Source organism: Pelobates fuscus, chromosome 5 (assembly GCF_036172605.1).
Source record: "Pelobates fuscus isolate aPelFus1 chromosome 5, aPelFus1.pri, whole genome shotgun sequence".
Classification (NCBI taxonomy): domain Eukaryota; kingdom Metazoa; phylum Chordata; class Amphibia; order Anura; family Pelobatidae; genus Pelobates; species Pelobates fuscus.
The window spans coordinates 325,490,106-325,516,683 of NC_086321.1; the positions used below are offsets into that span (position 1 = coordinate 325,490,106).

At 44.4% G+C, this 26,578-nt stretch overlaps 2 protein-coding genes across 2 annotated transcripts in view; one reads left to right on the forward strand and one right to left on the reverse strand.

Annotated features, from left to right (window-relative positions):
* The first annotated feature begins 92 nt into the window (after window positions 1-92).
* On the forward strand, window positions 93-6,762 carry LOC134610295 (perilipin-3-like). Its single transcript, XM_063453239.1, has 7 exons — window positions 93-274; window positions 3,152-3,347; window positions 3,614-3,696; window positions 3,777-4,032; window positions 5,490-5,683; window positions 6,151-6,273; window positions 6,392-6,762. Exons 1-7 carry the CDS (start codon window positions 212-214, stop codon window positions 6,716-6,718), a joined length of 1,242 nt encoding a protein of 413 aa, XP_063309309.1. The 5' UTR covers window positions 93-211; the 3' UTR covers window positions 6,719-6,762.
* Window positions 6,763-20,717: 13,955 nt separating this feature from the next.
* HDGFL2 (HDGF like 2) overlaps window positions 20,718-26,578 on the reverse strand; it is a 42,855-nt gene continuing 36,994 nt past the window's right edge. The window contains exons 12-16 of the mRNA XM_063455642.1: window positions 25,119-25,189; window positions 24,553-24,654; window positions 24,284-24,452; window positions 23,980-24,097; window positions 20,718-20,991 (exon numbers count right to left, since the gene is read on the reverse strand). Coding sequence (XP_063311712.1) covers window positions 20,916-20,991; window positions 23,980-24,097; window positions 24,284-24,452; window positions 24,553-24,654; window positions 25,119-25,189 — 536 coding nt within the window. The 3' untranslated portion in view covers window positions 20,718-20,915. The remainder of the gene's footprint in view (window positions 20,992-23,979; window positions 24,098-24,283; window positions 24,453-24,552; window positions 24,655-25,118; window positions 25,190-26,578) is intronic.

Consider the following 26,578-nt stretch of genomic DNA (forward strand, 5'->3'; position numbering starts at 1 on the left):
TCCCACATCTAATCATCATGACCACACCCAGCCCTGCAGCTAACTCTATAAATGAGACAAGATGGCAGTGGAGCTGCTAGTTGCTGGAAGAGCAGTCGGGTGGAGCCTGCTGGCCAGCTTGGTGTTGGGTAGTTGTGTGGTCCCTCATCAGCTGTTTATCTGTGTCACCAAGAGAAGACCTGCCTGCCCCCGAATTAGCTCAGCTGGCACCATGTCAACTTCTGGAAGCAGGCGCTGCCACGCTAGGAGGAGGGAACATGTCCCTGAAGACCAGGTGCGGTGGTGGGCTGGTCACTTACTTGTCTTATTTATTTAATTTTATTTATGTTAAAGCTGAAAGAAAAACTAATCTGCATGGTTTAGTGGAAATACTCCGTCCTCCATATTAAATTCTTATCTTATAATGACTTAAAGTGGGCAGATCACTTTTCTAGATAGAAGCCAAGTGGGCACTACTTTGGCTCAGATGATCTGTTAAACTGGGGCCAGGGCACTTGAGGCACCATAACTAATATATTGTGGTTATGTTGCCAGGTGTATTCCTTTAACTTTGTATACTCCCCTCACCCCCATGTTATCTATTTATTTTAAAATGTGTTAGTTACAGTCCACAATACAACTCAGTCCAGGCATAGTGCCTTCTTCCAAAACTGTTCAGTAGCAGCAAAGGGCAATATTTATGATAAGAGGGAACCAAAATGAAGACAGGTTTCCCCATTTCAGAATTGATGTGACTTCTTACCTGTTGTCTGCCAAAATTTAATGGTAGAAAGCTAAACTGTTCTAAAACAGTTTGACTACTTTAGTGGGAGGGGTACGCCACGGCACTCCTGGCACCATAACTACATTCAGTTATGGTGTGTTGCGTGTTCCTTTATAACATGTTGTTGTTTTCAATTGTGTAACTTCCAAAGAAGTGGTAGTTCTCCTTTAAAGGGGCGCCATAACCAACAAAGCTCATGACACTAGCAGTTTATGGATGCTGGCCATGTTTTCTGTCAACTGTTTCAGAGCTACTTGACAAACTGGAGTTTTCATCGCCCATTCCTTCTGCAACCACACTGATTTAATTTTGGTATACTACATACAGGGATATTCACTAAAGTGAGAATACAAAGTCGATTTCAAGTTTAAAACCGAAAAAAACAATCTTGGCAATGCTTCCAGTTCAGTTTCTCTTGCATTACGTTTGAAATTTACTTTGAATTCTACTTGAATTTTCACTTTAGTTAATGACCCTGCTAGTCTCTTAATTTGTTGCCTAGGTTTAGTCATTTTTGGTTTATGGTAGCTTGCAGGGCTGGTGCGAGGATTTTCGGCTACACAGGCAAAGATGCACGTTCCCCCTCCATTCCCCCCCAAAAAATGCAGTTCACATGTGTCCCCTTTCCTACCCACTTTTATGTATCTCTCTACCCTTCCCCATCCCCTCTCTTTATCCAATCCAGCCACTCTGTGTCCAACCTAGCCCCTGAGGATCACCCCCTCCTAACCTAGCTTGCCCCTTTCCCAAACCCTTCTGTGCCTTTTGTTTTGTTTTATAATTTGTCTTTGTAGTGCATGGTAATACTAACTGGTACAGGAGATCAGACATTGTAAATGGTAGTATTAGAGAGGGGTAACAGACATGGTAATACATGTCTGAATAACTGCACTGAATCTGTGCCTTTTTTGTGCCACCCAGCACCTGTTTCTTTCTCTTCCTAGTCCCTTGTGTGCCTTTCTCCCCTTGCCAGTCCCTCTGTCTTTCACCAGCACTTTCTCCCCCAGTCTCTCGATGTGTCCAACCCCAGCCCCCCATATGTCTACTCACCTCCCTCTTGTAGTGTGACCGAACTGCAGACTGGGGTAGATGAGCTTCAGTAACCTCTACCTGGTCTCACAGGAAGCAGATCTGTGTGCTCAGCAGGTCCGGACTGGGCAAATGCTTGGTGGGCCGCGATGGTCATGGGCTGAGGCCGGCATGGGAGGTCACAGGACCTCCCTGGCCTGTCCATGCAGGGCCGGCACTATCCGAGCGCCGGCCCTGCAATACTCAATGACGGGCCAGTGGGGAGATCAAAGATCTCGCTCACCGGCCCACTTGCACAGACATGCAGCTGGGGAGGGAGGGAGGACCCGGCGGAGGTCTATTTTGCAGCTCTGCCGGGTTCCTCTCGTGAGATCCGAAGGGCATTTCCATGTCTTGCAAGAGTGAACTGTAGCCCCACAGGCTAGAGTTCACTCCCCACTAGCACCAACAAAGATGACTGCATGGTCCCCCTCCCGGGCTAAAGGTAAGAAGGGAGGGAGGGGGATATAATGTCTCTCACACACAGACAATACTTTGTAATATATTACAGCACCTCTTACACACATACTACATCCCCTATACATACTCTCTACAGCCCCTGGCCACACGACTAAAACAGACCTTATTAAACAATACCACACCACAATCACCTCACTCTATACACACACACAATCCCACAAGCAGGTTCCAAACACATGCACACATCCTGGTATCTCATTTATAGAGGCACCAGAGACAACTTGCAAGGAAACACAGTGCAAGCATGTTATTACATTTGTTTGCACTGTGCAGAACAAATACAGGGCCTGTTTCTCATGCTAGGGCTCTTCAGCAGGGCTCTGCCCTGGAAGTGCATTGAGAGGGGGAATGCTTGTCATTGGTGATGACAAAACACACCCTCTGCCCCACCCGCTGTGATTATAAAAATGTCCGGGCCAAATTTTTATTTTCCCATTCTGGCTCTCAGAAAGCACTACCTGTGAAACTGGGGTAGAGGTTACTGAAGCTCCTCTTCCCCCGTCTGCACTTGCTGTGTAGTGCACTCCCCTCCTACCAATCAGTGAAATCTTGCACACCCAGGGATGGTATGCCTAAGGCGGCCGCTTGTGCCACCTAATGGTATTGCCGACCCTGGTTGCATGATATAGGTGTCTTGTAATCTGCAATTCGTAAATTTTGAATAAAATCTGTTTTATTTTCTTTTTGCATAAAGTTGTAGCTATATTGCATTGCTTGAACATTGACACATTTAAGTCAAGGGTTACAGTATTATTCAGCAACGTGGTATATATATATTTTTTTTTATATGCTTACACCTTACTATTTTTCTTTCCTAACACGAATACTTGTTTCATACAGAATGTGATCCAGCGAATGTCCATCATACCTCTGGTTAGCTCGAGTTACGGTGTGGTCATTGCTATTTACAACTCAACAAAAGACCGGTCCCCATATCTTCGCAGTGTTTGTGATGTGGCTGAAAAAAGCACGAAGATCCTAGCTGGGGCTGCAGCTTTTGGAGCACAACCACTGATTTCAATATTTGAGCCACAAAGTGAGTGACACACTATATTGAAACTCAATCTAGGATTCAGGCATCCACATTTGTACATCAAATTGACTTTTTTATTCCTTATTATTATTTTTTTTAGATGTTTTGTGAAATGATTGGGATACAACTCAACAGTTGTCTACATTTTATCCCCACACTCTTACTTAAACAGTGTATAAATTAAAGGTGTTTTTATAAAAATTTTTATTGTGCTCAAAGATCTTTATAGTTCATGTTTTAAAAAGTCAGTTTGGTCTTTTCTCCTACAGTTGCCACTGCCAATGAGTTGCTCTGCAAAGGTTTAGATAAGCTGGAATCTGCTCTACCCATTTTGCAGCAATCGCCAGAAAAGGTAAAGATTGTTAATGTAATGTAACCCCCATGTCCTGCCTTCATTATAGCTGATTACATTTTTGGATTCCCATTCTACAGGTTATTGCTGACACAAAGGAGCTGGTGACTGGAACACAAGACGCTGTGACAAACACTGTTGCAGGAGCCCGTAATACAGTGATTGGTGTAGTAGGTCTGGCAATAGATGTTGTCAGTAGTAGTGTTGATGTGACAAAGACTGTATTTGCCACCATGGGTTCTCATGTCGAGCAGCTAGTGACCACTAGCATTGATACTGCTCTGGTAAAGTCTGAGGATTGGGTAGATCGCCATCTACCAGTGGATGAAAATTTAGGTGAGATGCTTGTGAACTCTGAATTTTAGCTTTTTTTTTTTTTTCCTAAGGGAAAACTATCGAACTTTTGTCTTCTGTGTCTTGGGTTTTCTTTTTCACTTAATGACCATAATACATTTTTTTTTTTTTCTTATGTATTTATTTTTGAGAATTTCACGTCAGCTGAGCAGCCATTTTGGATCAGACTCTATTTGACAGATTGCTGCTCAATCTAAATCAATCCCAGCAGGAGGCAAGTTAAATTGAACAGTAGTTGATCAGCTAACCGTCTGACCCAACATGGCTGTTTACTAATGTACAAAAAAATAATTTTATTTAAAGTGAAAATGTAAGTTCTTAAAGGCACACTATAGTGACCAAAAACACATTAGCTTTATGAAGGAATTTTGGTGTGCAGATAATGCACATGCAGTTCCATTGCTCAATTCTCTACAATTTAAGAGTTAAATCACTTTGTTTATGCAACCCTAATCACACCTCCCTGTATGTGACTTGCACAGCATTCATAAACACTTCCTGTAAAGAGTCATCTAATGCTTACATTTCCTGTATTGAAAATGTTTGACTTAGAATTTCTGAGCTCCTGCTCTGTTAATAGCTTCCTAGATCCAGCAGGAGCCTCCTGTATGAGTAGAGTTCAATTTACAGAGCAGGAGATGACAATTTTAAAGTTACTTCTGATTTGAAAATGAAACAATTTAGTTTTTATGCAGGCTGTTGGTTACAGCCAAGGGGGGTGTGGCAAGGCCTGTACAGACAGAAGCAAAAGTGATTGAATTCCTAAATGGCAGAGAATTGCAAGAGCATGTCTTTAAAGGATCACTAGTGTCAGGAAAACATATCTGTTTTCCTGACACTATAGTACCCCTCCCGTGCCCCCTCCCGTGGTGCTGAAGGTGTTAAAACCCCTTCAGTTACTCACCTTCTTCCAGCACTGGGCTCCCTTACCTCTCCTCCCCGCCAACGTCGGATCCCCCGTCTTTCCTATGGACGCTCTGCGTGATGGAGGCATAATATGCCTCCAGCTTTGCAGATGCGCCTCTAGTGGCTGTCCAGGAGACAGCCACTAGAGGCTGGCTTAACCCCAAATGTAAACATAGTAGTTTCTCTGAAACTGCTATGTTTACAGCAGGCAGGGTTAACCCTAGAGGGACCTGGCACCCAGACCACTTAATTGAGCTGAAGTGGTCTGGGTGACTATAGTGTCCCTTTAAGCTAGTTTTGGTGACTATAATGTCCCTTTAAAGGGTTTTTTTTAATATGCTCTAAGTTACAGTAGACAGTGTCCACTACTAAAACCTACATCGCTCCAATCACTGTAGATGCAGAGAAGTATAAATGGCTCTAGGAGTCTTGTGTGTCCCTGCCTCCACTCCCCCACTGTATTTTAAAGCAGGTTAACAAACCTAATGCCAGTTTGCTATAAAAGTAATTTTTTAATTTTGTTTTGTCAACAGACCAACATGATCCACATCAAGTGGTGTTAACTACTGGGCAGAAACAGAGGATGCAGCAAAAATACTCACTTCGCTTGGGGTTACTGTCTGTTCGGTTTCATCACTGTGCCTACGAACTCTCCTTGGGAAAGGTGAAGCATGCCAGCAATGATACTCTAGAAGTTCTAACTGAACTGCATCGCAATATCAACTTGGTAAGTAGTCCTGTGTGGAATTAACTTACCGGTACTCAATTATTTTATTTTTATTTTTTTACACCAGAAAATTACTGTCCTTAAAGCTTGGCAGGTGTGCTTTCCCCTAGTGAACTGTAAAAATTGCTGGAGATGCTTCTAGTTAGGTATAATGCCAGGAGTTCCTTGGGGGCTATCTATTGGTATCTGTCAAACTGTTTAAAAGCGATCAAACACTTTTGTGGCCCTTCTGATTTGAGCTGCCAGTTCTTGGCCATTGAATACTGTTGAAACCTAGCATGAACTTCCCTTCAGCACACTGGAAGGAACTGGAGCATCTGACCCAGCATGGTATTTGTCAAACCATTCATAATGTTTGCTATATTAGCTGAAGGTGCTGGGGACTCTTGTGCCCATAACCAGCTTAACTGTAATATTTATGATGTCTAAAGTCTCTTAAATTAAAAAAAATAAAATAAACCTTACAGATTGAATCTACCAGACAGAATATTCATTGTGGTCTAGGTAAACTGCATCAGTTGTGGCTAGAATGGAAAGAGAAACAGCGGAGACCTATACCTGTTGGAATGGAGAGAGAGTTACTGGCAGAGGTAAGGGTCATGCAGTCCCATGAAATACTGCCTTGTAACTCACTCCGGGTTATCGACTGTTCTAAAGTCTATCACTGGAATTGATGTCTGTTAGAGCAAAACATTTTTTTTTTTTCAGCCTCTTGAGTCTCTCGTACTGTCAATGATCCAGACTGCGACACAACAACTTCAGACTAGCTGTCTAAATCTGGCAACTGTGGCACAAGGTTTCCCTGCTCACATCCAGGAGAGCATACAGAGACTATGGCGACATGCTCAAGACTTGAATTCATCATTCTCGGTTATTGAAACGTGCAGGGATCTCTCGTTGACAATCCTGACAAAGAACCATAAACATATTGAGGGTATCCGTACCTATCTCACAGAGCTCTATAACTATACGAATGCCCAAATCTCTGTGCCTGGGCTGATCTGGCTACAGAGGTTCTGGGATGTGTCCCTCTAGAAATTACTTTTCTTGACTTGATCTTGATGACAATAAAACTCTACCCTGCATTTAACTTGTGAAGTCTTGCTTCTGATATCAAATCTGCCATGTTATTACCTGACTAATCAGCTGACTCTAAAAGGAGCACTGAAGTGTTAGGAATTAAAAGTTTTAAAATCCCCCTATTTACGCTTATAGGTTCCTCCCCTAGTCTGTCGGTGCTACTTACCTCTGCATGGCTTCACTGATATTCAATGCTGCTTGTAGAACATACAGGGCTAGCTTTTCAAATTTCACCATAAAGCATTGAATCAATACTTTCCTAGGGGGCAGCTATCACGTGATCGTTTAACAACATTGCTGCAGCAAAAAGCACCTCCAGTGACTGCCAGTAGAACTATGCAATGCAGACGTTGTGGTTTCAATGGCTTAAGCTGACAGGTGATCAAATGATTACTCTGACTATCCCATGCAGTGCCAACACTAAATCCAAGCACAGACCTTAGATGATGCTGTGTACCTTCATGGGCTGGGGGGAAACAATGCTCTAACCCCTGTACTCCTCCATGCAGTGCCCACACTAAATCCAAGCACAGACCTTGGAGGATGCGATGTACCTTCATGGGCTAGGAGAGAGCAATGACATATGGGAGGTGGCAACAAAAATTCTCCCCAGTGCTGGAAATTAAATTGGACAAATGTGTCAAACATGGGCAAACTTTCATAAGTATTTGTACTCGTGCTACAGTTTCTTCTTTAAGACTGTGTTTAGCGCAGGAAAACTGTGACGTGTTGGGTTCTTTGAAGGAAAAAAAACACCTTTTAAAACGAAACCAGTTTCTTTCAGTAACACTTCAGTCCTGTTATCTGTATGCTTACAGTTGAACCCTATAGTAAACAATCCTTTTCTTGGACAATATTAAAAGGGACACTATAGTCACCAATACAACTTTAGCTGAAATGGATTCTCCGGTGCCACGAAAACAAATGCTTTCCTGGCACTAGAGAACCCTGGAGTGCCCCCTCTCATGTCGCTGAAGGGGTTAAAACATCTTCAGACACTTACCTGAATCCAGTGTCAATGTCCCTCGGCGCTGGGTCAGGCTCCGCCGGCGGGGGAGACCTAATGTGCATGCGCGCAATAGACCTCCCCATGTGAGAATTATTCAATGCTTTCCTATGGGGATTCTGGCGACACTGGAGGTCCTCATGCATAGTGTGAGGAAGTCCAGCATCACTTAGATGACCAAAAGTAGTCTAGGATGCCAGATGTCCCTCTAGTGGCTGTCTGGTAGACAGCCACTAGAAGACTTAACCCTGCAAGGAACCTATTGCAGTTTATGTAAGTCAGCACCAAGACAACTTCAATGAGCTGAAGTTGTCTGGGTGCCTAGTGTGCCTTTTTAATAAAGCAATTTTGGTGTGTAGTTCATGCACCTGTAGTCTCATTGCTCAACTCACTGCCATTTAGGAGTTAATTCACTATTTATGCAGGCCTAGCCACACAAAATATGACCACGACAAAGGAAATATATAATAAAGTGAGAGTAACACAATATTAATGGAATTTTTTTTAAAAACAGGTTTTGTAATTAAATAAAGGAAATCAAATGGGAATCTATAATCCCAAACCTGACAACTGTTTTTTTTTTTTGGACTATAGATGCACCTTTAGCATAGTGCTCAATGTCCACACACTTTTCCTCGTTAAAATAAAAATGACTTGCCTCCATTCCAGTGAAATGACTCCTCCTGCTCCTCTTTTGTTGATCTGAGCATCCAAGCAAACATCCCTGGAGATCTCCTCCAATCCTCTGCTTCTCGTGGAGAAGCAACGGATTTAACTAGGCATGTGTGGCCGAATGTCACACTCCTTCAATCAAATGCATCTGCAGCATTTGACTCAGGCCTGAAGTTCACTCAACTCTGGAGGAGGAAACTAGACAGGATGCACTGTAGAACAATAGCAATGTTGAGTCCCACCTAATCATCCAATTATCAGTTGGAGAGTGTGTACCTGCTCCCACTGAAATGTCCATCTCCTCAGTAGCCAAAAAGCCCATAAGTGCCGATACCCAGAGGTAATTGCCAGCTAGCCTCAGATTACATTTTGGCAGTCACATTGCCTTCTATTCCAGTCATTAACAACTTTCTCCAAGGGCGAGGTTTGATAATGGGCTTTGGAGGATAACAAAATGTTACCTGGTTTTTAGGTGCCAAACAAGAACACTGTGTGGAGTGTTGCACTATTTTATTTTTAAATTCAACTCTTTGAGGGCTGGACAAAAAAGTAATGGAGAGCAAGGGTGAAAGTTGCATGGAAGAAAAAAAAGGGATAGTTCGGTGATACATACTCTGTACTCCTTTAACAGCGTGCAACAGTAACTGGCAGGGTTGTGGGCAGCAGCCTAATATAGAACTACTTAGGAACTGTAATGGGTGCTGCCAGTCCACTGGCAGTGATTCATTTTGCTTGTCACTGAAGCTGCATGCAGTTTGGGGGGGGGGGGGGGGGGGATATCTGCAAAGAGAATTATCACAGGGCCTCGAATATTAAACAAAGCCAGGTACCTATTTTGTCCTACTGGCAAATCAGGGCTTGGGTGATTAAAAATCTCTAACTGAGGTAGGCAACCTTTTAGTGCTATATCTCCAGTGATGCTCTACCAACATTATGGAGTGCCTTAGGTTGTCTAACCCAGACCTACAATTACATTGTTCAGTATGGAGAGCAGTCACTATATGGTGGTGATTCTGCTTAGCTGTGAGGGGCCCGGCTTGAAGGCACAGCAGAGTGTATAAACGGTTACTGGTTTCTCTCAGTAGCTACATCAGGCTGATAGAATATACTTCTAACAGGATACTTCACAGTGCAAGCTGCTTTGGAGAAGCAATGTTTCTTGTGACTGCACTTAAGTCTTAGCAGATACTACTCATCAGCCACATTCAAACCACATGCCCAATTTCATGTAGGTCTGCCAATATAGCTCTGATGCATCAAGGCATGGACTTCACAAGACCTCCGAATGTGTTCTGTGGTATATGGCACAAAGACATTAGCAGCAGATCCTTTAATCCTGCAAATTGTGTGGTGGAGCCTCTGTGGCTCCGAAGTGGTGGTCCAGCACACCTCACATGTACTCATTTGGATTGAGATCTGGGGAATTTGAAAGCCAAAATAACAACTTAAACACTTTGTCATGTTCCTGAAATCATTCCTAAAGAATATTCGCAGTGTGGCAAGGTACATTATCCTGCTGAAAAAGACCACAGAGGTAACACTGTTGCCATAAAGGGGTGTACATGGTCCGTAACAATCTCTAGGTGGGTGGTAAGTAACATCCACATGAATGCCAGCACACAACACTGCCTTCTTCCCATAGTGCATCCTGCTGCCATTGCTTTCCCACATGCACCTGACCTAAAAGAAAACGTGATTCATCAAACCATGCACCCTTCTTCCAGTGCTCTATATCTGTTTGGATGCTCACATCGCTGTTGAAGGTGCTTTCACTGGTGGACAGATGTCATCATGGGCACTCTGACCAGTCTGCTGCCAAATTGCAGAAAGACAAGAACTTACCAGGCCCAATCACAATCTCCTCTTCTCTGTCTAGTTATCCTCCCTCCAAGCACAGTAGACCTGCTTTCATTTAGATATCACTCACAGTTAAAGATTGTAACCCAAGTGGAAAATCAGCCTGGTTATATAAAAATCCTAAACTCTCCCTTCAGCCATGCATTAAGGGACCACTCTGAGCATCATAACCACTACAGAGCTATGTAATGGTTATGGTGCCCTGGAGTCATTGTACGATAATCTGCCACGCTGTTTGCAAACATTTTGACAATTTATCTGGGATACGCCAGTTAGTACAGCACTGTGCAATATGTTGACTAACAGACAAGTATTTGCCTGAGGTTCCTGATCAAACGAGCTTACATTCTAGCAGGAGTGGGCTAAAGTAACAAGACTTAAGTGTACAATGTATGGGGAAAGTGGGTTACTATGGGGTGCGGAGAGAAAGCGGTTATGCGGTCCTGAAAAAGTGCATTCACAATGATTTTTTTTGAAGGATGGGGATAAGGTGAAAGTCTAATGGAGCAGGGATTGGAGCCCTAGAGAAGTCTTGAAGGTGTGTGTCAGAGGTGCAAGTACAAACAGAGGATAGATTATCTATTGGCCTTTTGTGTATTTTACCCCACCTCCTATAGACTGTAAGCTCGTTTGAGCAGGGCCCTATTCAACCTATTGTTCCTATAAGTTTTTGTAATTGTCTCATTTATTGTTAAATCTCACCCTTTGATAACATTGTAAAGCGCTACAGAAACTACAGAATATGCTGGCGCTATATAAATATCAGCAATAATAATAATAGATGCAGGTCTTCAGCAATGTGTACGGGCCTGGCCAGGACATACTTCTGTATTAGTAAGGGTAGGTATGTAGGAGCATTGTTATGCATAGATATAAACATTGACCACAATTTAATAGGAAACCAATGTAAAGACTGACAGACGAAGGTGCGCTCAGGAAATTGAGCCTCACTGTAGCATTAATTATAGACTGTAGCGAGAAAGCTGGGAATGCTTAAGACCATTGAGAAGCGGATTGCAGTAGTCAAGGTGGGAGAAGATAGCTTCATGGACTAGCACCTTAGCATCATCCAGTGTTAGAAGCAGATGCGAGCTATGTTTTTGGGATAGAAGTGGCAGAATTTGTAAATTAGCTGGACATGAAGTGTAAAGGAGAGGTTGGAATCAAAGAGAACACCTAGGCAGAGAGCCTGTGAGGTAGAACAGATGATCGTGTCGACACTGGAGTAGGAAAGCTTGAGGGAGAGGGATTAGAAATTTGGTTTGGAAGATGTTGAGGTTATGGAACTGAGCAGCCATCCAATAAGAAATAGCAGACAGGCAGTACTAAACATGGATCAAGAGGGACGTTGAGAGATCAGAAGATAGATTTGTGTGTCATCTGCATAGTATTGGTAAAGGAAGCAAAAGGAGCTGATAAGTATACCAAGGGAGGCACTAGAAATTGAGTAGAGTTGGGGACCGAAGACAACATTGGGGAAAAACAATAAAGAGAGGGTGCAGAGTTGCGGAAGAGCCAGAAAAAGGAAACACTTAAAGAGCGCTGGAAGAGGTAGGAGGAAAAAAAGCAGAGTCTTATGAATGAGAGTACGAAGGATAAGGAGAAGTTGTTGTTGATAAACTGTGTTGAAAGCAGCAGAAAGATCAAGGAGAATTAGAAGAGATTAGTGACCAGTGGATTTAGCAGCAGTTAAATAATTGGATACTTTTGTCAGGGCTGTATCGACAGAGAGACAAGTGCAGAATCTAGACTGAAGTGGGTCAAGCAAAGAGATTGGGAATACAAGCCGTCTTAATGGGATCGATATAGCTATGTTTATGTTGTAATACATTAATGGATGAAAGTGCATCCTATTTTAAATTTGTTGCACATCACAGTGTGCCTATATTAAACATTGGTTACCATGGAAATAATTATATTCTGCACTCTGGGCTGGAGTAAGATTGAACCTGGAAGTGGAATGTGGCACGCACACATTTTGACGTACATATGGTGGCCATGGTTTTGGTGGTACACACAGCAAATGGATTTCTGATTTCTTACCAACAGAGGGAACATACAACAGTGGAGAGTGGGAGTCTCAAACATGCAGTTCTCCCTGAGGAAGTCTCATAGAATAAACTGGTTGAAGTTTGGTTTCCAAGACCTATTACCCTGAAGAACCAGTGATTCTAGCAAAGAAAACAGTGGGATCCAGACTCATGCTCACCGCTCAAAGGGATGCTGCAGTCCTTTTTCTGTCTTGATGTGGCCATGAAGCTTATAGAGCACCTATTCATTTGTAAATGTATTGATTTATGCACACATTTTGTTACTGTATGGTGTTACACAATGTTCTATATAAATATTTTTTAACGCATAATAAAGAATGCAAGCATCATCTTATTGTACAGAACTACTATTGGTATTCTTTTTATTATGTCATGATTGGGTAATATTTTATTGTGATTGTAGCGGATTGGTACCGGGCTGTCCCACGACATGTATGAGAATAAGTGTATTTGGTCATATGGCTGGTTTAATGTGTATGTACATGTATAGAAAGCATGGTATCCGGGTATAATGACAGTTAAATGTATGTAAAGAATTGTATTCCTCTAGTTGTTCGGTAGAATCATTCAAATAAAACAAGGGAATGAAACTACCGAACAACCAGACCACCCAGGAATGAGTGTGCCTCCAATTACCGTTTGCAACAATGTTGCAAACAGGTAATTGGCAATCAGTGCAGTGTGGTCTTTGTCCTCTGGGTGGCCGCCATTCGGGAAACAAACACGTGGCGGCGGCCATCTTAAACTACCGAACAGCGGTGTTTTGCCGTCGAGTGTCTGGAACTAAAATCGGACACTTGACTAGGCAAACACCGCTGAGACCTCCATACTTCCAGAAATTCGTATGGAAACTACCGAATGACCCGCCGTTCGGTAGAAAGAGCCCCATAAACAAGGGAATTCATTCAAACCCTCTCCAGGCTCTATAACACAGGCAATTCGCCTGTTTTCATTCCCTTGTTTGTGACCGACCGCAGGGCCAAAATGCATGGAACTGTTTTCGGATACTTTCCCCATGCGGTCGGTCAAATCTTTGGAACCCCATATCTCACGAACCATTCATCCGAATGGGCTAATTTTAAGTATGTTGGTCCCCCAGAATAGAGCTATCTGGGGATGTTGGATTTGTGGATGTACCCCAAGTATTTAGGGTACATCCAAAACTCGGGGAAAACTGTGTACACAATAAGGGGATTATGATGCTAGAGGAGGGGAGGAGATCTGTGGGAGGTTACTACTTAGAGATTGGATAATGTCTTAAGTGATAGAACCTCCTCCCTTGCATGGGAGAGGGCTTTATAAGGAACTGTGGAATAAAGCTTGTCAGACTACTCCTGAAACTGTGTGTCGTCCAGTTATTGGGATTGCGATGGGGATACTGCTGTATTACTTTACCTGCTGGAAACCTTGCCTGTGGACTTAACATCACCTTGTTCCTGAGCCTCACTGGAATCTCTAGTGGAGAATAGCTGTGCAAGATCGGCTCTCCGCTACATTGGTTGGCAGCGCTGGGATCCAAACTCACAGAGGAACAAGCGTAAATGGAGTACGGATGGAGATTGATTTTTCTGCGCTAAAACGCTCCACGCTAAAGGACCTCCTAGAGGCAAGGGGTATACAAGCCAGCAATAAGAAGAAAGCAGTACTTGTTACAGAACTCATGGCAGAGTACAGAATGGAGGGCGATTCAGTTCCGGCACAGAGGGAGCCGGGAGGAACACCACAAGGATCGGAATTCCAGAGGCAGGTTCAGTTCAGGCTATCCTTTTATGGGGAAAACCCCCCAACAGAAATTGTTACCAGGACAATGGCCGAGGTACAAGAATTCATCCTAAGGACACAGGCACCAGAACAAAGCTCTGCAATTAATGTGCCACAGGAAGGTAAGCCTAAAATACCATACCAGGCTTTTAAAACATATGTGGAGGCAGAGGAAGATATAGACGCTTTCCTGCAAGACTTTGAAAGACTGTGTGCACTGCATAAAATTAACGCAGAGGACTGGGTACCTATTTTGGCCGGAAGGTTAACCGGGAGGGCAGCAGAGGCATATCGGACTGTACCTAATGACGAAATAAGGAATTACAGTAAAGTGAAAGAAATTATACTCGCCAGGTATGCTATAACACCCGAGGCATACCGGCGGAGGTTCCGGGATCTAAAGAAAACAGAGAAGGACTCGCACGCAGAGTGGGCATGCCGATTACAGGGGGCAGCGCTCGGGTGGGTGCAAGCTAGCAAGGCACGTTCTATGGAGGATGTAATACAAATGTTGCTGATGGAGCAGTTCTATGAGGGAGTAACCAATGAGGTCCAGGAATGGGTAAGGGACAGAAACCCTACTTCCCTTACCGAGGCGGCTAGGAAAGCGGATGACTACCTGGATGCACGCAGGTCACAAAAACCTGCAGCTCCAAAAGCAACCTTTAAAACATTCGGGGGAAACAACTACACCCCAGCTCCACCGAGACCGCTACCACCACCTCCACCACCCGCTGCACAGCCCCGGTTCCGACAACCCACCGCTGGCCCCTGTCATCACTGCCAGAAGTGGGGACATTATAAAAGGGAATGCCCACAGCTACGGGACCGTTCCACCTGGATTCGTCCAGGCCCACCTCCACCCAGGGCGGCCGCAGCCCACCACTACCAGGACCTAGTCACCACCCCATATGGTTCCGCAGTCCCCATTACTACTGTGGAACAATGGGAGGTACTGCACGAGGCAGATCCGGTCCAGGCCAATGTGGATAATCTACGGCACCATCGACAGACGGTATATCTGAATGGTACAGCAGTCCGGGGATTACGAGATTCGGGAGCCACCATCACTTTGGTACAGAGCCACCTGATTTCAGATCAGGCAAAACTGAACAAAACTGTTGCCGTCCGGGTAGCTGGGGGAGCAGTGTACCGGCTACCTACAGCAAGGGTACATTTACATTGGGGAGCGGGGGCAGGGGAAGTGGAGGTGGGGTTGATGCCACATTTACCGGCGGAGGTTTTATTGGGGAACGATCTGGGGAGGCTCACTTCTGCTTTTGAGCCCCAGTCACCCACCACAGGAGAGGTCAACCCTGTAGTCACCCGACAACAGGCCCGCACCCAGGACCACAACACACTGCCGGAGGTCCAGGTAAGCAACCCTACCCCCCCTCTAGAATGTGTCCCCTGGGCTCCACCTAATGAATTTGTAGCTGAAGTCGCAACAGACCCCACGCTTCAGGTGTATAGGGACAAGGTTGGCACGGGTTCCCCCGGGGCGGAGGGAGAGAAGTTTATCTGGGATAAACAACTTTTATACAGGGAAACAACCAAACAGATTACGGGGTTAGACCCGATAGCGAGGAGACAATTAGTGGTACCACAGCGGTACCGGGCTGAATTACTCCGGATAGCGCATGATATTCCGCTATCCGGACATCTAGGGGTTAGTCGCACCAGGTACAGACTAACCCAGAGTTTCTTCTGGCCAGGGATTAGCCAGGAAGTACGCAGATATTGCACGACTTGCGATACCTGCCAGAGAGTGGGAAAAAGGGGGGATCGCAGGAAGGCTAAACTTCACCCCTTACCCATAATAGAGGAACCTTTTAGCCGAATAGCGGTGGATCTGATAGGCCCCCTCAATAAAGTTAGCCCGTCAGGAAAACGGTATATTTTAACGGTCGTAGATTATGCCACCAGGTATCCAGAGGCAGTGGCTCTGACCAACATCCACGCTGAGACGGTCGCGGATGCCCTCATGCGGATATTCTCCCGGGTTGGGATTACCCAGGGAGATTATCTCGGATCAGGGTACCCAGTTTACCGCAGAATTCACCCAACACCTCTGGAGGATCTGTGGCATTAAGCCTATTATCAGCGCCCCTTACCACCCCCAGACGAACGGGCTCTGCGAACGATTCAATGGTACCTTGAAGCAGATGCTCCGAACCTTCGCAGAGACCCACAAGGACTGGGAACGATTCCTGCCGCACCTCCTATTTGCCGCAGGAATCCACAGGGTTCTCCCAGTTTGAATTATTGTTTGGAAGGAGGGTCCGAGGCCCATTGGATCTTATTAGAGAGCATTGGGAGGGAGACCGGAGCACAGATGGCACTCCCATCCTACCATATGTGTTGGCCTTTCGGGACCGCCTAGAAGCGTTGACCAAGACGGTACGGGAAAACCTTCAGGAGGCCCAGACCCGCCAGCGTACATGGTATGATCGGGGAGCCAGGGACCGTAGCTTTCAGGTCGGGCAGAAGGTACTAATTTTAAAACCTGTCCGACATGATAAGTTACAGGCCGCCTGGCAGGGCCCATATAAGGTGGTGGAGCAAAGATGCGATACCACCTATATTATCGGCCCCTGCACAGGGACTGGGGGGCGACGCATGCTCCATGTGAACATGCTGAAGCCCTACCACGAGCGTACTGAGGAGGTAACCGCCATCTGTGCCCCTAACACGGAAGAGTTTGACAGCTTACCCCTCCCCGATTTGCTGGGGGATGGGCAGCTGTCCGGAGATTTAGGGGAGGTTACGCTGGGAGATCGGCTGAGCCCACAGGAGCGGATCGAGGTACAGCAACTATTGGAAGAGAAACGCGACACGTTCTCTAATGTACCTGGATACACGCCTCTGGCAACTCACCGGGTCGAGACCCCAGGGCAACTACCCATGCGCCAGACGCCATACCGCATTCCAGAAGCGGTACGGGCAAACATGCGTAAGGAGATCGACAAAATGCTCCAACTGGGGGTGATTGAACCCTCAGACAGTCCTTGGGCATCTCCTGTAGTCCTCGTACCAAAGCGAGACGGTACGACCCGCTTCTGCGTGGACTATAGGAGATTGAACGAGAAGACTGTATCTGACGCCTATCCGATGCCCCGGATAGACGAGTTACTGGACAGAATGGCCAGGGGCCAATACCTCACCACTATTGACTTGTGTAAAGGGTATTGGCAAATCCCCCTGGCCCCAGACGCCATCCCGAAGTCGGCCTTTGTCACCCCATTTGGCTTGTACCAGTTTAAGGTCATGCCATTTGGGATGAAAAACGCCCCAGCCACCTTCCAAAGGATGGTGGATCGACTCCTAGATGGATTCCAGGACTATACATGTGCCTACCTGGACGATATTGCTATTTTTAGCAATACGTGGCAGGAACACTTAGCTCACATCGGAGCTGTACTAGATAGGATAAGGGAAGCAGGTCTGACCTTGAAGCCGGCCAAGTGTAGTATCGGCATGGCTGAGGTACAATACCTGGGACATAGAGTAGGGTGCGGTAAACAAAAACCCGAACCCGCCAAAGTAGAGGCTGTAGCCCAGTGGCCCACCCCTAGGACTAAGACCCAGGTTTTAGCGTTTCTAGGGACAGCAGGGTATTACCGGAAGTTTGTTCCCAATTATAGCGCCCTGGCCAAACCCCTCACTGACCTGACCCGTAAGAACCTTCCCCGCCAAGTAAACTGGACCCCGGAGTGTGAGCAGGCATTCCAACAATTGAAAAATGCACTGATAAATGCCCCTGTCTTGGCAGCTCCCAATCCAACTAAACGTTTTCTTGTTCACACAGACGCTTCTATGTTTGGATTGGGGGCAGTACTGAGTCAAGTCGGGGCCGATGGCGGGGAACATCCAGTGGCTTACATCAGTCGCAAACTGTTACCTCGAGAAGTAAGCTACGCCGCCATCGAAAAGGAATGCCTGGCTGTGGTGTGGGCCCTAAAGAAGCTACAACCCTATTTATATGGACAGCCCTTTTCCTTGCTCACGGATCACAACCCGTTAGTCTGGCTGAACCGGGTGGCTGGAGACAACGCCAGGCTGCTGCGCTGGAGTTTGGCGCTACAGCCTTTTGACTTTAATATCCAGTACCGGCCGGGTAAGCAGAATGGAAATGCTGACGGGTTGTCAAGACAAACTGACTTAGAGAAATGATCCGTGAGCCCCCGGACATCCCCAAGCCGATCCGTGTTGGATCAGACTGTGTATGCCGGCTTGTGGGCAAGGGGGAGCAGTGTAGCGGATTGGTACCGGGCTGTCCCACGACATGTATGAGAATAAGTGTATTTGGTCATATGGCTGGTTTAATGTGTATGTACATGTATAGAAAGCATGGTATCCGGGTATAATGACAGTTAAATGTATGTAAAGAATTGTATTCCTCTAGTTGTTCGGTAGAATCATTCAAATAAAACAAGGGAATGATACTACCGAACAACCAGACCACCCAGGAATGAGTGTGCCTCCAATTACCGTTTGCAACAATGTTGCAAACAGGTAATTGGCAATCAGTGCAGTGTGGTCTTTGTCCTCTGGGTGGCCGCCATTCGGGAAACAAACACGTGGCGGCGGCCATCTTAAACTACCGAACAGCGGTGTTTTGCCGTCGAGTGTCTGGAACTAAAATCGGACACTTGACTAGGCAAACACCGCTGAGACCTCCATACTTCCAGAAATTCGTATGGAAACTACCGAATGACCCGCCGTTCGGTAGAAAGAGCCCCATAAACAAGGGAATTCATTCAAACCCTCTCCAGGCTCTATAACACAGGCAATTCGCCTGTTTTCATTCCCTTGTTTGTGACCGACCGCAGGGCCAAAATGCATGGAACTGTTTTCGGATACTTTACCCATGCGGTCGGTCAAATCTTTGGAACCCCATATCTCACGAACCATTCATCCGAATGGGCTAATTTTTAAGTATGTTGGTCCCCCAGAATAGAGCTATCTGGGGATGTTGGATTTGTGGATGTACCCCAAGTATTTAGGGTACATCCAAAACTCGGGGAAAACTGTGTACACAATAAGGGGATTATGATGCTAGAGGAGGGGAGGAGATCTGTGGGAGGTTACTACTTAGAGATTGGATAATGTCTTAAGTGATAGAACCTCCTCCCTTGCATGGGAGAGGGCTTTATAAGGAACTGTGGAATAAAGCTTGTCAGACTACTCCTGAAACTGTGTGTCGTCCAGTTATTGGGATTGCGATGGGGATACTGCTGTATTACTTTACCTGCTGGAAACCTTGCCTGTGGACTTAACATCACCTTGTTCCTGAGCCTCACTGGAATCTCTAGTGGAGAATAGCTGTGCAAGATCGGCTCTCCGCTACAGTGATATTAAAGGATCACTATAGGGTCAGAAACACAAATATGTATTCCTGACCCTATAATGTTAAAATCACCATCTAGCCTCCCTGGGCCCCTCATGCCTCCATAAATATAGCAAAATCTTATTGTATTCAAGCCTGAAGCTGTAACTCTGCATGCTGTTTGCCTCAGAAAAACATGCAGTCTGCTGACATCATCAGAAGTGGTAGCCTGATCCAATCACAGTGCTTCCCCATAGAATTGGCTGAGACTGACAAGGAGGCAGATCAGGGGCAGAGTCAGCATGATTCAAACAAACACAGCCCTGGCCAGTCAGCATCTCCTCATAGAGATGAATTGAATCAATGAATCTCTGAGGAAAGTTCAGTGTCTGCATGCAGAGGGAGGAGATACTGAATGTTTGGATGCATTTTAGGCAGCCATGACCCAGGAAGGCTCTCTAACAGCCATCTGAGGAGTGGCCAGTGACGTTATCACTAGGCTGTAATGTAAACACTGCATTTTCTCTGAAAAGACAGTGTTTACAGCAAAAAGCCTGAAGGTAATGATTCTATTCACCAGAACAAATTCAATAAGCTGTAGTTGTTCTGGTGACTATAGTGTGCCTTTAACATAAATATATACATTTGTCCTAATAAATTATAACTACACACCCAATTGCTATTTATAGGTTTTAATATTTATCCTGGGAAAGTTTCAGGAAACAGCTGGCACCATGTCCACTGTAGCTGGTTATGGTGCATGGAGTGTTCATTTAACCCAGAGGTGTTCAAAAGTTAGATGCCAATAAAACTTTTAAAACTATGGCATGCAAAGCATCACAGGAGTTGTAGTTTTACATCTTGATCTATTTTTTTTGGCACCCCTGCTTTAACCTTTCTGATTTCCAGCTGCCTTTCCACTCTAGCATGCGGCACTGGTAGTATCTTAGAAAATACGGCTATCTTGCAGGTTTTCTTGCCATTTCCCTGAAATTAGTCTTTAGGACCTTACATCTTCCACATCATGAGCATAAATCCCCCATTGCGAAATTGGATTTAGTCTTCATTTTACATGAAAGAGTGCAAGATCACCTCACATGGTAAGTCCACCGTCTTTCCATTAGTTATTTTATTGCACTTCATTTCTATAAATACAGACTAAGAAAGTCAATTTAACAAATACACAATGAATAACGGATACAGGTTTAGTATAGCCATCGCACCAACCTACAAGATGTAAAAAAATTTACGAGCTCCCAATGAAGACAGTATACACAGTTTTCTTTTTATCTATAAAACCCTTTATAATCATTTCATGACACAAGAAATCAACTAGGAATAACAAATAAAAACATAAGATAATCAAATGAAAAGCACTAGGAGCACTGGAGGTCACAGTAGCTGCACCCCTTATTTTGGACTTCTGATGACAATAGTGCAGCACTAACGGAGGGGAATGAAGTGGGGCACAGCCCCTCAACTGGCAGGAGTCTCCATAGGAATCGGACCTGGGTCACTGGGTTCTTCTGGGAGATCAGCAGTACGATCATCACTGTGAAAAAGAAATTTAAGGATCAGAATTTTCTTTTTTTAAACTTCAGTCTATGTAAAGTTAAAGTTTATGTATGGGATATGGTTGGGTTTCTGATGACCATAGAACTAGACAATTATTTAAAAATTACTAACTTTCCTGTCTTTCAATGAAATCATACATTTAATATTCTAAAGTTGAAAATTCATGTTGATATAGATGTAGCCTTTGCGTGTATAAATGGTCCCTGTAGGTACACTTGTTCCATCCAGGCATGTGGTCGTCACCATATGATGTGTGCAGGCAGTGCATTTACGTTGCATGATTGTGAAGCATGTAACAAGCTTTTTGCAAGCGGTTTTTAGATAGAACTCCAAAGAAAAATGCATGCAAGTTTTAATGTGGAATATATCTACTTAACTCAGTGATTTTTGTAATTTATATTGTATTCTCCAGACCCCTGAAGCACTTCAGCATTGTCCTCTATTTCATTTTACAAAGTACAGATTTCAAGAGAAATTGGCACTTTCATTTATTAACTTTGTAACATCTTCCTGTTTCCAAATAATAAATCCGGTCCTCTTACTTCCTGGTTAGTTAGCTAAACTCAAGAGTCAGACAAATGCTCAGAGCACCTGCCTTGCAAAGACTTCTCATTGAGCAGTATTGGGAAGTCTGTGATTGGACAGCCACAAAAATTCTGGGCTGGGTTATAAGGGAGGGGTTTGCAAAGGCTTTAGACGACATCTTCAGCACTTTCAAGCGGTTTGTTTTTACATATCCTCAATGCTTAAGTGCATAATTAAATGCATGCATGTTTTCATTGGGGTTATATCTACTAAACAGTGATTTAAAAAAAGTTTTTAAAAGTTTTGTGATGTGGTTTTTCTTATTTTAGGTAACATTTGTTGGTCTACACATTTAAAATGGAAATTGGTTAAGTGGCATACTAATTTTAGCTGGTCTACGTTGCATTCTGTTTCCATTTTTGTTTACATTGTTTACATATATACTCAAAATAGGTACTAAGGGATCAAAGTATAGAAAGTGTATGAAAATAGGTTGCAGTAGGTGTAAAAAAAAAAAAAAAAAAAAAAAAAGCAAAAAAATAAATAAAGCACATCACTAAGGCCTTGTTTCAGCAGCATGAAATACTGCCAAAAGTTACATAATCAGCAGATACCCACTGTACTACCCGTTTCTCAATAAAATCGTCACTATTCGTATCTCAGCCATGCCATCACATAAGAAATCATGGTCCTGAGACTGCACAGTTGCTCTCTTCTTCACAACCAGGAGAGCACAGGCAGCCATGTAAGATGGCTCCCGAATGGAGCATCAGATGCCCAAACGAGGCTTCGAGTAGAAGACTGAAGCCCTACTATATGCTGATCTTAAAACACTGCTCACTTCCTGCAGCAGATGGGAGAGATGAAGGTGTTCCTGGCCCAGGAGATTGCCTGCAGCTCCAGGGAAATTAAGGAGGAGATCCATGCGCTGGGCCAGAGGACTACAGAGCTGGAGATGCACGTGGATGGCATAGTAGAGGCCCATAACGCTATGCTAGATTTCACCTTAGCCATGAGATCCAGGGTTGAGGAGGTGGCAGGTGCCCTGGAGAACCTATCAAATAGGTCGCACAGGAATAATCTGTGACTGTGGGGCCTGCCAGAACTGCAGGTGAGGAGGTATAATTTACCGTTATAAGCATCTTCCATCCTCTGCTAGAGCTACAATAAGACATGTAGCAGATTGATAGGGCCCTTATCACTGTACAAGAGACATGGTTGTGTGATTCCACGACTACTCTACAATGGAGGCGGTCCTTTAAAGGAGCAGAGATTGAGGTATTGCCCATGGAACCACTACCATGCAGGTTTAGCAGGACCTCTGCCCTACAACTGTAAGAAGAGCATGTAAGCCCCTAGCTCACCTACTCTGAGCGGATTAAATCAGTTTTACCTGGGGGCACACTTAAGATGCTGGCTTGTCACAAGGACAAGACCATAACAATGCTACCTCACGCTGATATCACCAAGTTCAGGGCCCTGGATATTGCCCCACCAGAAGGCTTTTGCCTTCCTCGGTCTACAGTTCCTGAGCTTAAACATCTCCTTTGTGAATGGTTGAAAGTGAGAGAGAACATCGGAAGACACCAGATCACCAGATTGCATGGCTAGAGCCCACCTGCCCACCTAAAGAAGTTCATTTTTGTTGAATGGTGTCTCCCTGGGGGTCCCTAACATTTTTGGGAAAGAGGCTGGGGTGATATCTCAGGAACAAGACAGATTGTACAGTGCAGAGGTAACATTTCTTTTTTTATTTTTACATTTATCCCCTCCCCCGCCCATAATCTGCCTCAATGACAATCTCAGCCAATCCTATGGGAAAGCATTGTGTTTGACTAAAATAAATAACTTCTGATTAGGTCAGCCAAGCAGGCAGATCAGGAGCAGAGACAGCAGTTGTAGACTTCAATAAATGTATGATTTTACTATATTTAAGAAAGCAATGGGGGCTAGATGGTGTTTTTAACACTATAGGGTCAGGAATACAGGTTTGTGCTCCTGAACCTATAATGTCCCTTCAACAAACAAAAAACAAAAAAACAAAAAAAAACACCACTGACCAGATGAACCTATATATGATGGATAATCTCAAGAAGAGAGGGGGAACTAAACAAGAAGTTGAGAAAATAGAATAGAAGGCATATTCAAAGGAAATACAAAAATATTCCAAAAAGAACTAGCAAACCTTATGCCCACAGTTCATTCTTTGGATATTCTTCGAAGAAATTCGTTGAAAGGCCAATTCATTCCACAAATTGTTTGGTTATACTAAAAAGAGATGTGAAACAGTAGTTCCCACTATAACTATCACCATATCAAATGAGATCATATTTGGGAGGTTTATAAAATGTTTTAACAAAAGTCATTTCTTTGTTTAATATGCCCTGAATGGATTTAAAAAAAACAAAAAAACAAACACAAACTAAGTTCTTTTACTCACTGATTTTGTTCTTTTTCCTGGTCTGCAGTCTTGCTGTCTGGGTTCTGATCGCTCTGTTTGTCACCACTTTCATTTGTTGCCTGGGTCTCAGAATCTCCATTTACAGGTGCAGCTGAATCTGTTTTACAAATATAATATTAAATTTGACTGGTCCACAATGTTGACGGGTAATAATATATATCTATATAAATAAGCACAACTAGCTTGTATGGCGGAGGGGAGAGGGGGACAAATTGGGAAATAAAGGCAAGCTAATTCATTGCAGATGGATTTTCAGATAAAATAGTGTTGAATAGTAGGTTACCATCTGCAGGCTTCTCGCTCAGTTTTTCCTCTTCTTTGTCTTGACTGATGTCCTTCTCAGACGCTTTCTGCTGAGATTCAGGTTTTGGACCCAAAATACGTGCTTTGATTCGACTGTATACTTCAGCAGCCTTGTCCATAACACTTTGATTGGCCTTGTATCTACGTATCTAGTAAGTAGCAGAAGGATAAACATGTGAATTAGTTACAACAACTGAAGGAAGAAGCACAAACTAATGTTTTCCAGCATTGGACACAAACTTCACTCACCTTCTTCAGTGTTGTCACCACGTCAGTGTTCTTTTGAAGGATATGAGAGGTCAGTTGGAGACTACCAAGTTCATCCAGAGAATTCAGGCATTTCTGTATGTCCTTTATATGGTACAAGATTACGATTATTAATATTGTCAACATTTCAAGAACTTGGATGTAAGGTTAGGGCAGGAAGCATCAATCAACATAAAATAGTGCCATGAGTCCCACAGTGCTATATCTAGAGTATTGTGTACAACTGATACACAATGTACAAAAATTGTGTGTGTGTGTGTGTGTGTGTGTGTGTGTGTGTGTGTGTGTGTGTGTGTGTGTGTGTATATATATATAAATTTAAAAAAAAAATTTAGGGATAGTGTACAAAAATTTTATATATATATATATATATATATATATATATATTCAGGATTTTTCCTTTTTTTAGGGATAGTGTGTTTGCAAATAAATAAATAAATAAAAAAAAAGATTAGTAAAATAAATGTGGTATTAGACTAAGTAATTAACGGGTCAGAGTCAGTGAGAAATTCTACGTATATCACTAGGGAGGTCTGCGTAACACTCACAGGACTATCCACTTTCAAGGCGAACTTGATCTCACTGTGCAACTTCTGAAGTTTATCCTCCACTGTTGGTTCTACAAAGACAAATATACATAATCAGATGAAAAATTAAAAAACTGAAATACCTGTTTAACTGCATGAAATTAAGATAACAGGGTAGTGTTCTGTTAGAGCAGGCATCACAAACAGCTTCAACAGAAACTTGCATTAGTGCTGAGAACTCCAGTTTGCATCCTTTTGGATTGAGGTCCAAGTCTTCAACCTCTAATTTAATCTCTATGCCTTATGTAAACCACAGTCCAGTGACATTTTACATGTAGTGTACAGGTTTACTGGATCTGAATAACCCTGTTTGGTATACTTAAGTTCTTGATTTTCTGATTTTCACTTTGTACCCTGGCCGACTAACATTACATCATTCTTGTCCTCAGACTGCTGTAGCTACTGTTCTTGATTATCTTTGGGTTCCTGTGATCAGATTTAGACTATACATTGAGCTGAAAGGTGATCAGACCCTAAAGTCTATACTGCTGATTTATCTTACAAAATATTACTCCAGTGATTTGAAGTGGCCACGGTGCCTGGAGTCTGTGTAATCAGCATTTTTCTGTAAAATGTGGCACAAAGGGGGGCGGGGCTTGGACGCCATCCTGGAAGGTCGCAGTAAGATTGAGCTCCTGACAAAATTTGATTTAAAAGTGTTTTAAAAGGGGGACAATGGGGGGCGGGGCCGGACCGCCAAGCAGAGCAGACGCATGGCACTATAGCTCCTGCTATGTTCAGGCAATTTGGTCCCAAAAACGCAACTTCTGGAGCTGAGTCACGACAGGCAACTGCACTGAGAAGTGCCAGTACTGGAGAACAATCAGCGACCTGATTCTGGGCCCCCTTTTGGGGGGGGGAACACGGAACCCTAAGACTGAGGCCTAGTCAAGCCTATCCAGGTGGTGAGTAGGGTGGACGGCCGCCGCCCTGCTATCCTGCCTGGCTGCAGCATGGGGGTCCCCTAACTCAGTGGGGTGATGGCCCTGCTTCCCCCCCTTTGGGCCGGTGGGAATCATCCCGGCCTACCCTGGGGCTCTTACCCGAGCAGAGACTTCACCTAAGATGGCGGCTGGGCCTGACCGGCACGCTATGGAGGAAGAGGCCCCTCCTTGGGGCTCTTGGCGCTCACTGCGGGCTACTCAAAGAGAAATCATTTGAGCAACCTACCTCACCTGAGACCAGACCTGGAGTGCTCCAATCGACACCGAGGACCTTGAGCGGAGACCAGCTGACTGGCAAAGCGGCTCCAAGGGTACTCAGGCCGAGCCCCACACACACACGACGGCTGCGGTTCACTATGAAGACCTCACACATACCCAGCTCCCAACCGCAACCGACTGATACCGCCCGACAAGCTACACCACAGCTTAATTATTCACAGATGGAGCTGAGAAACACAGAACTGTGACCTGCCAGTG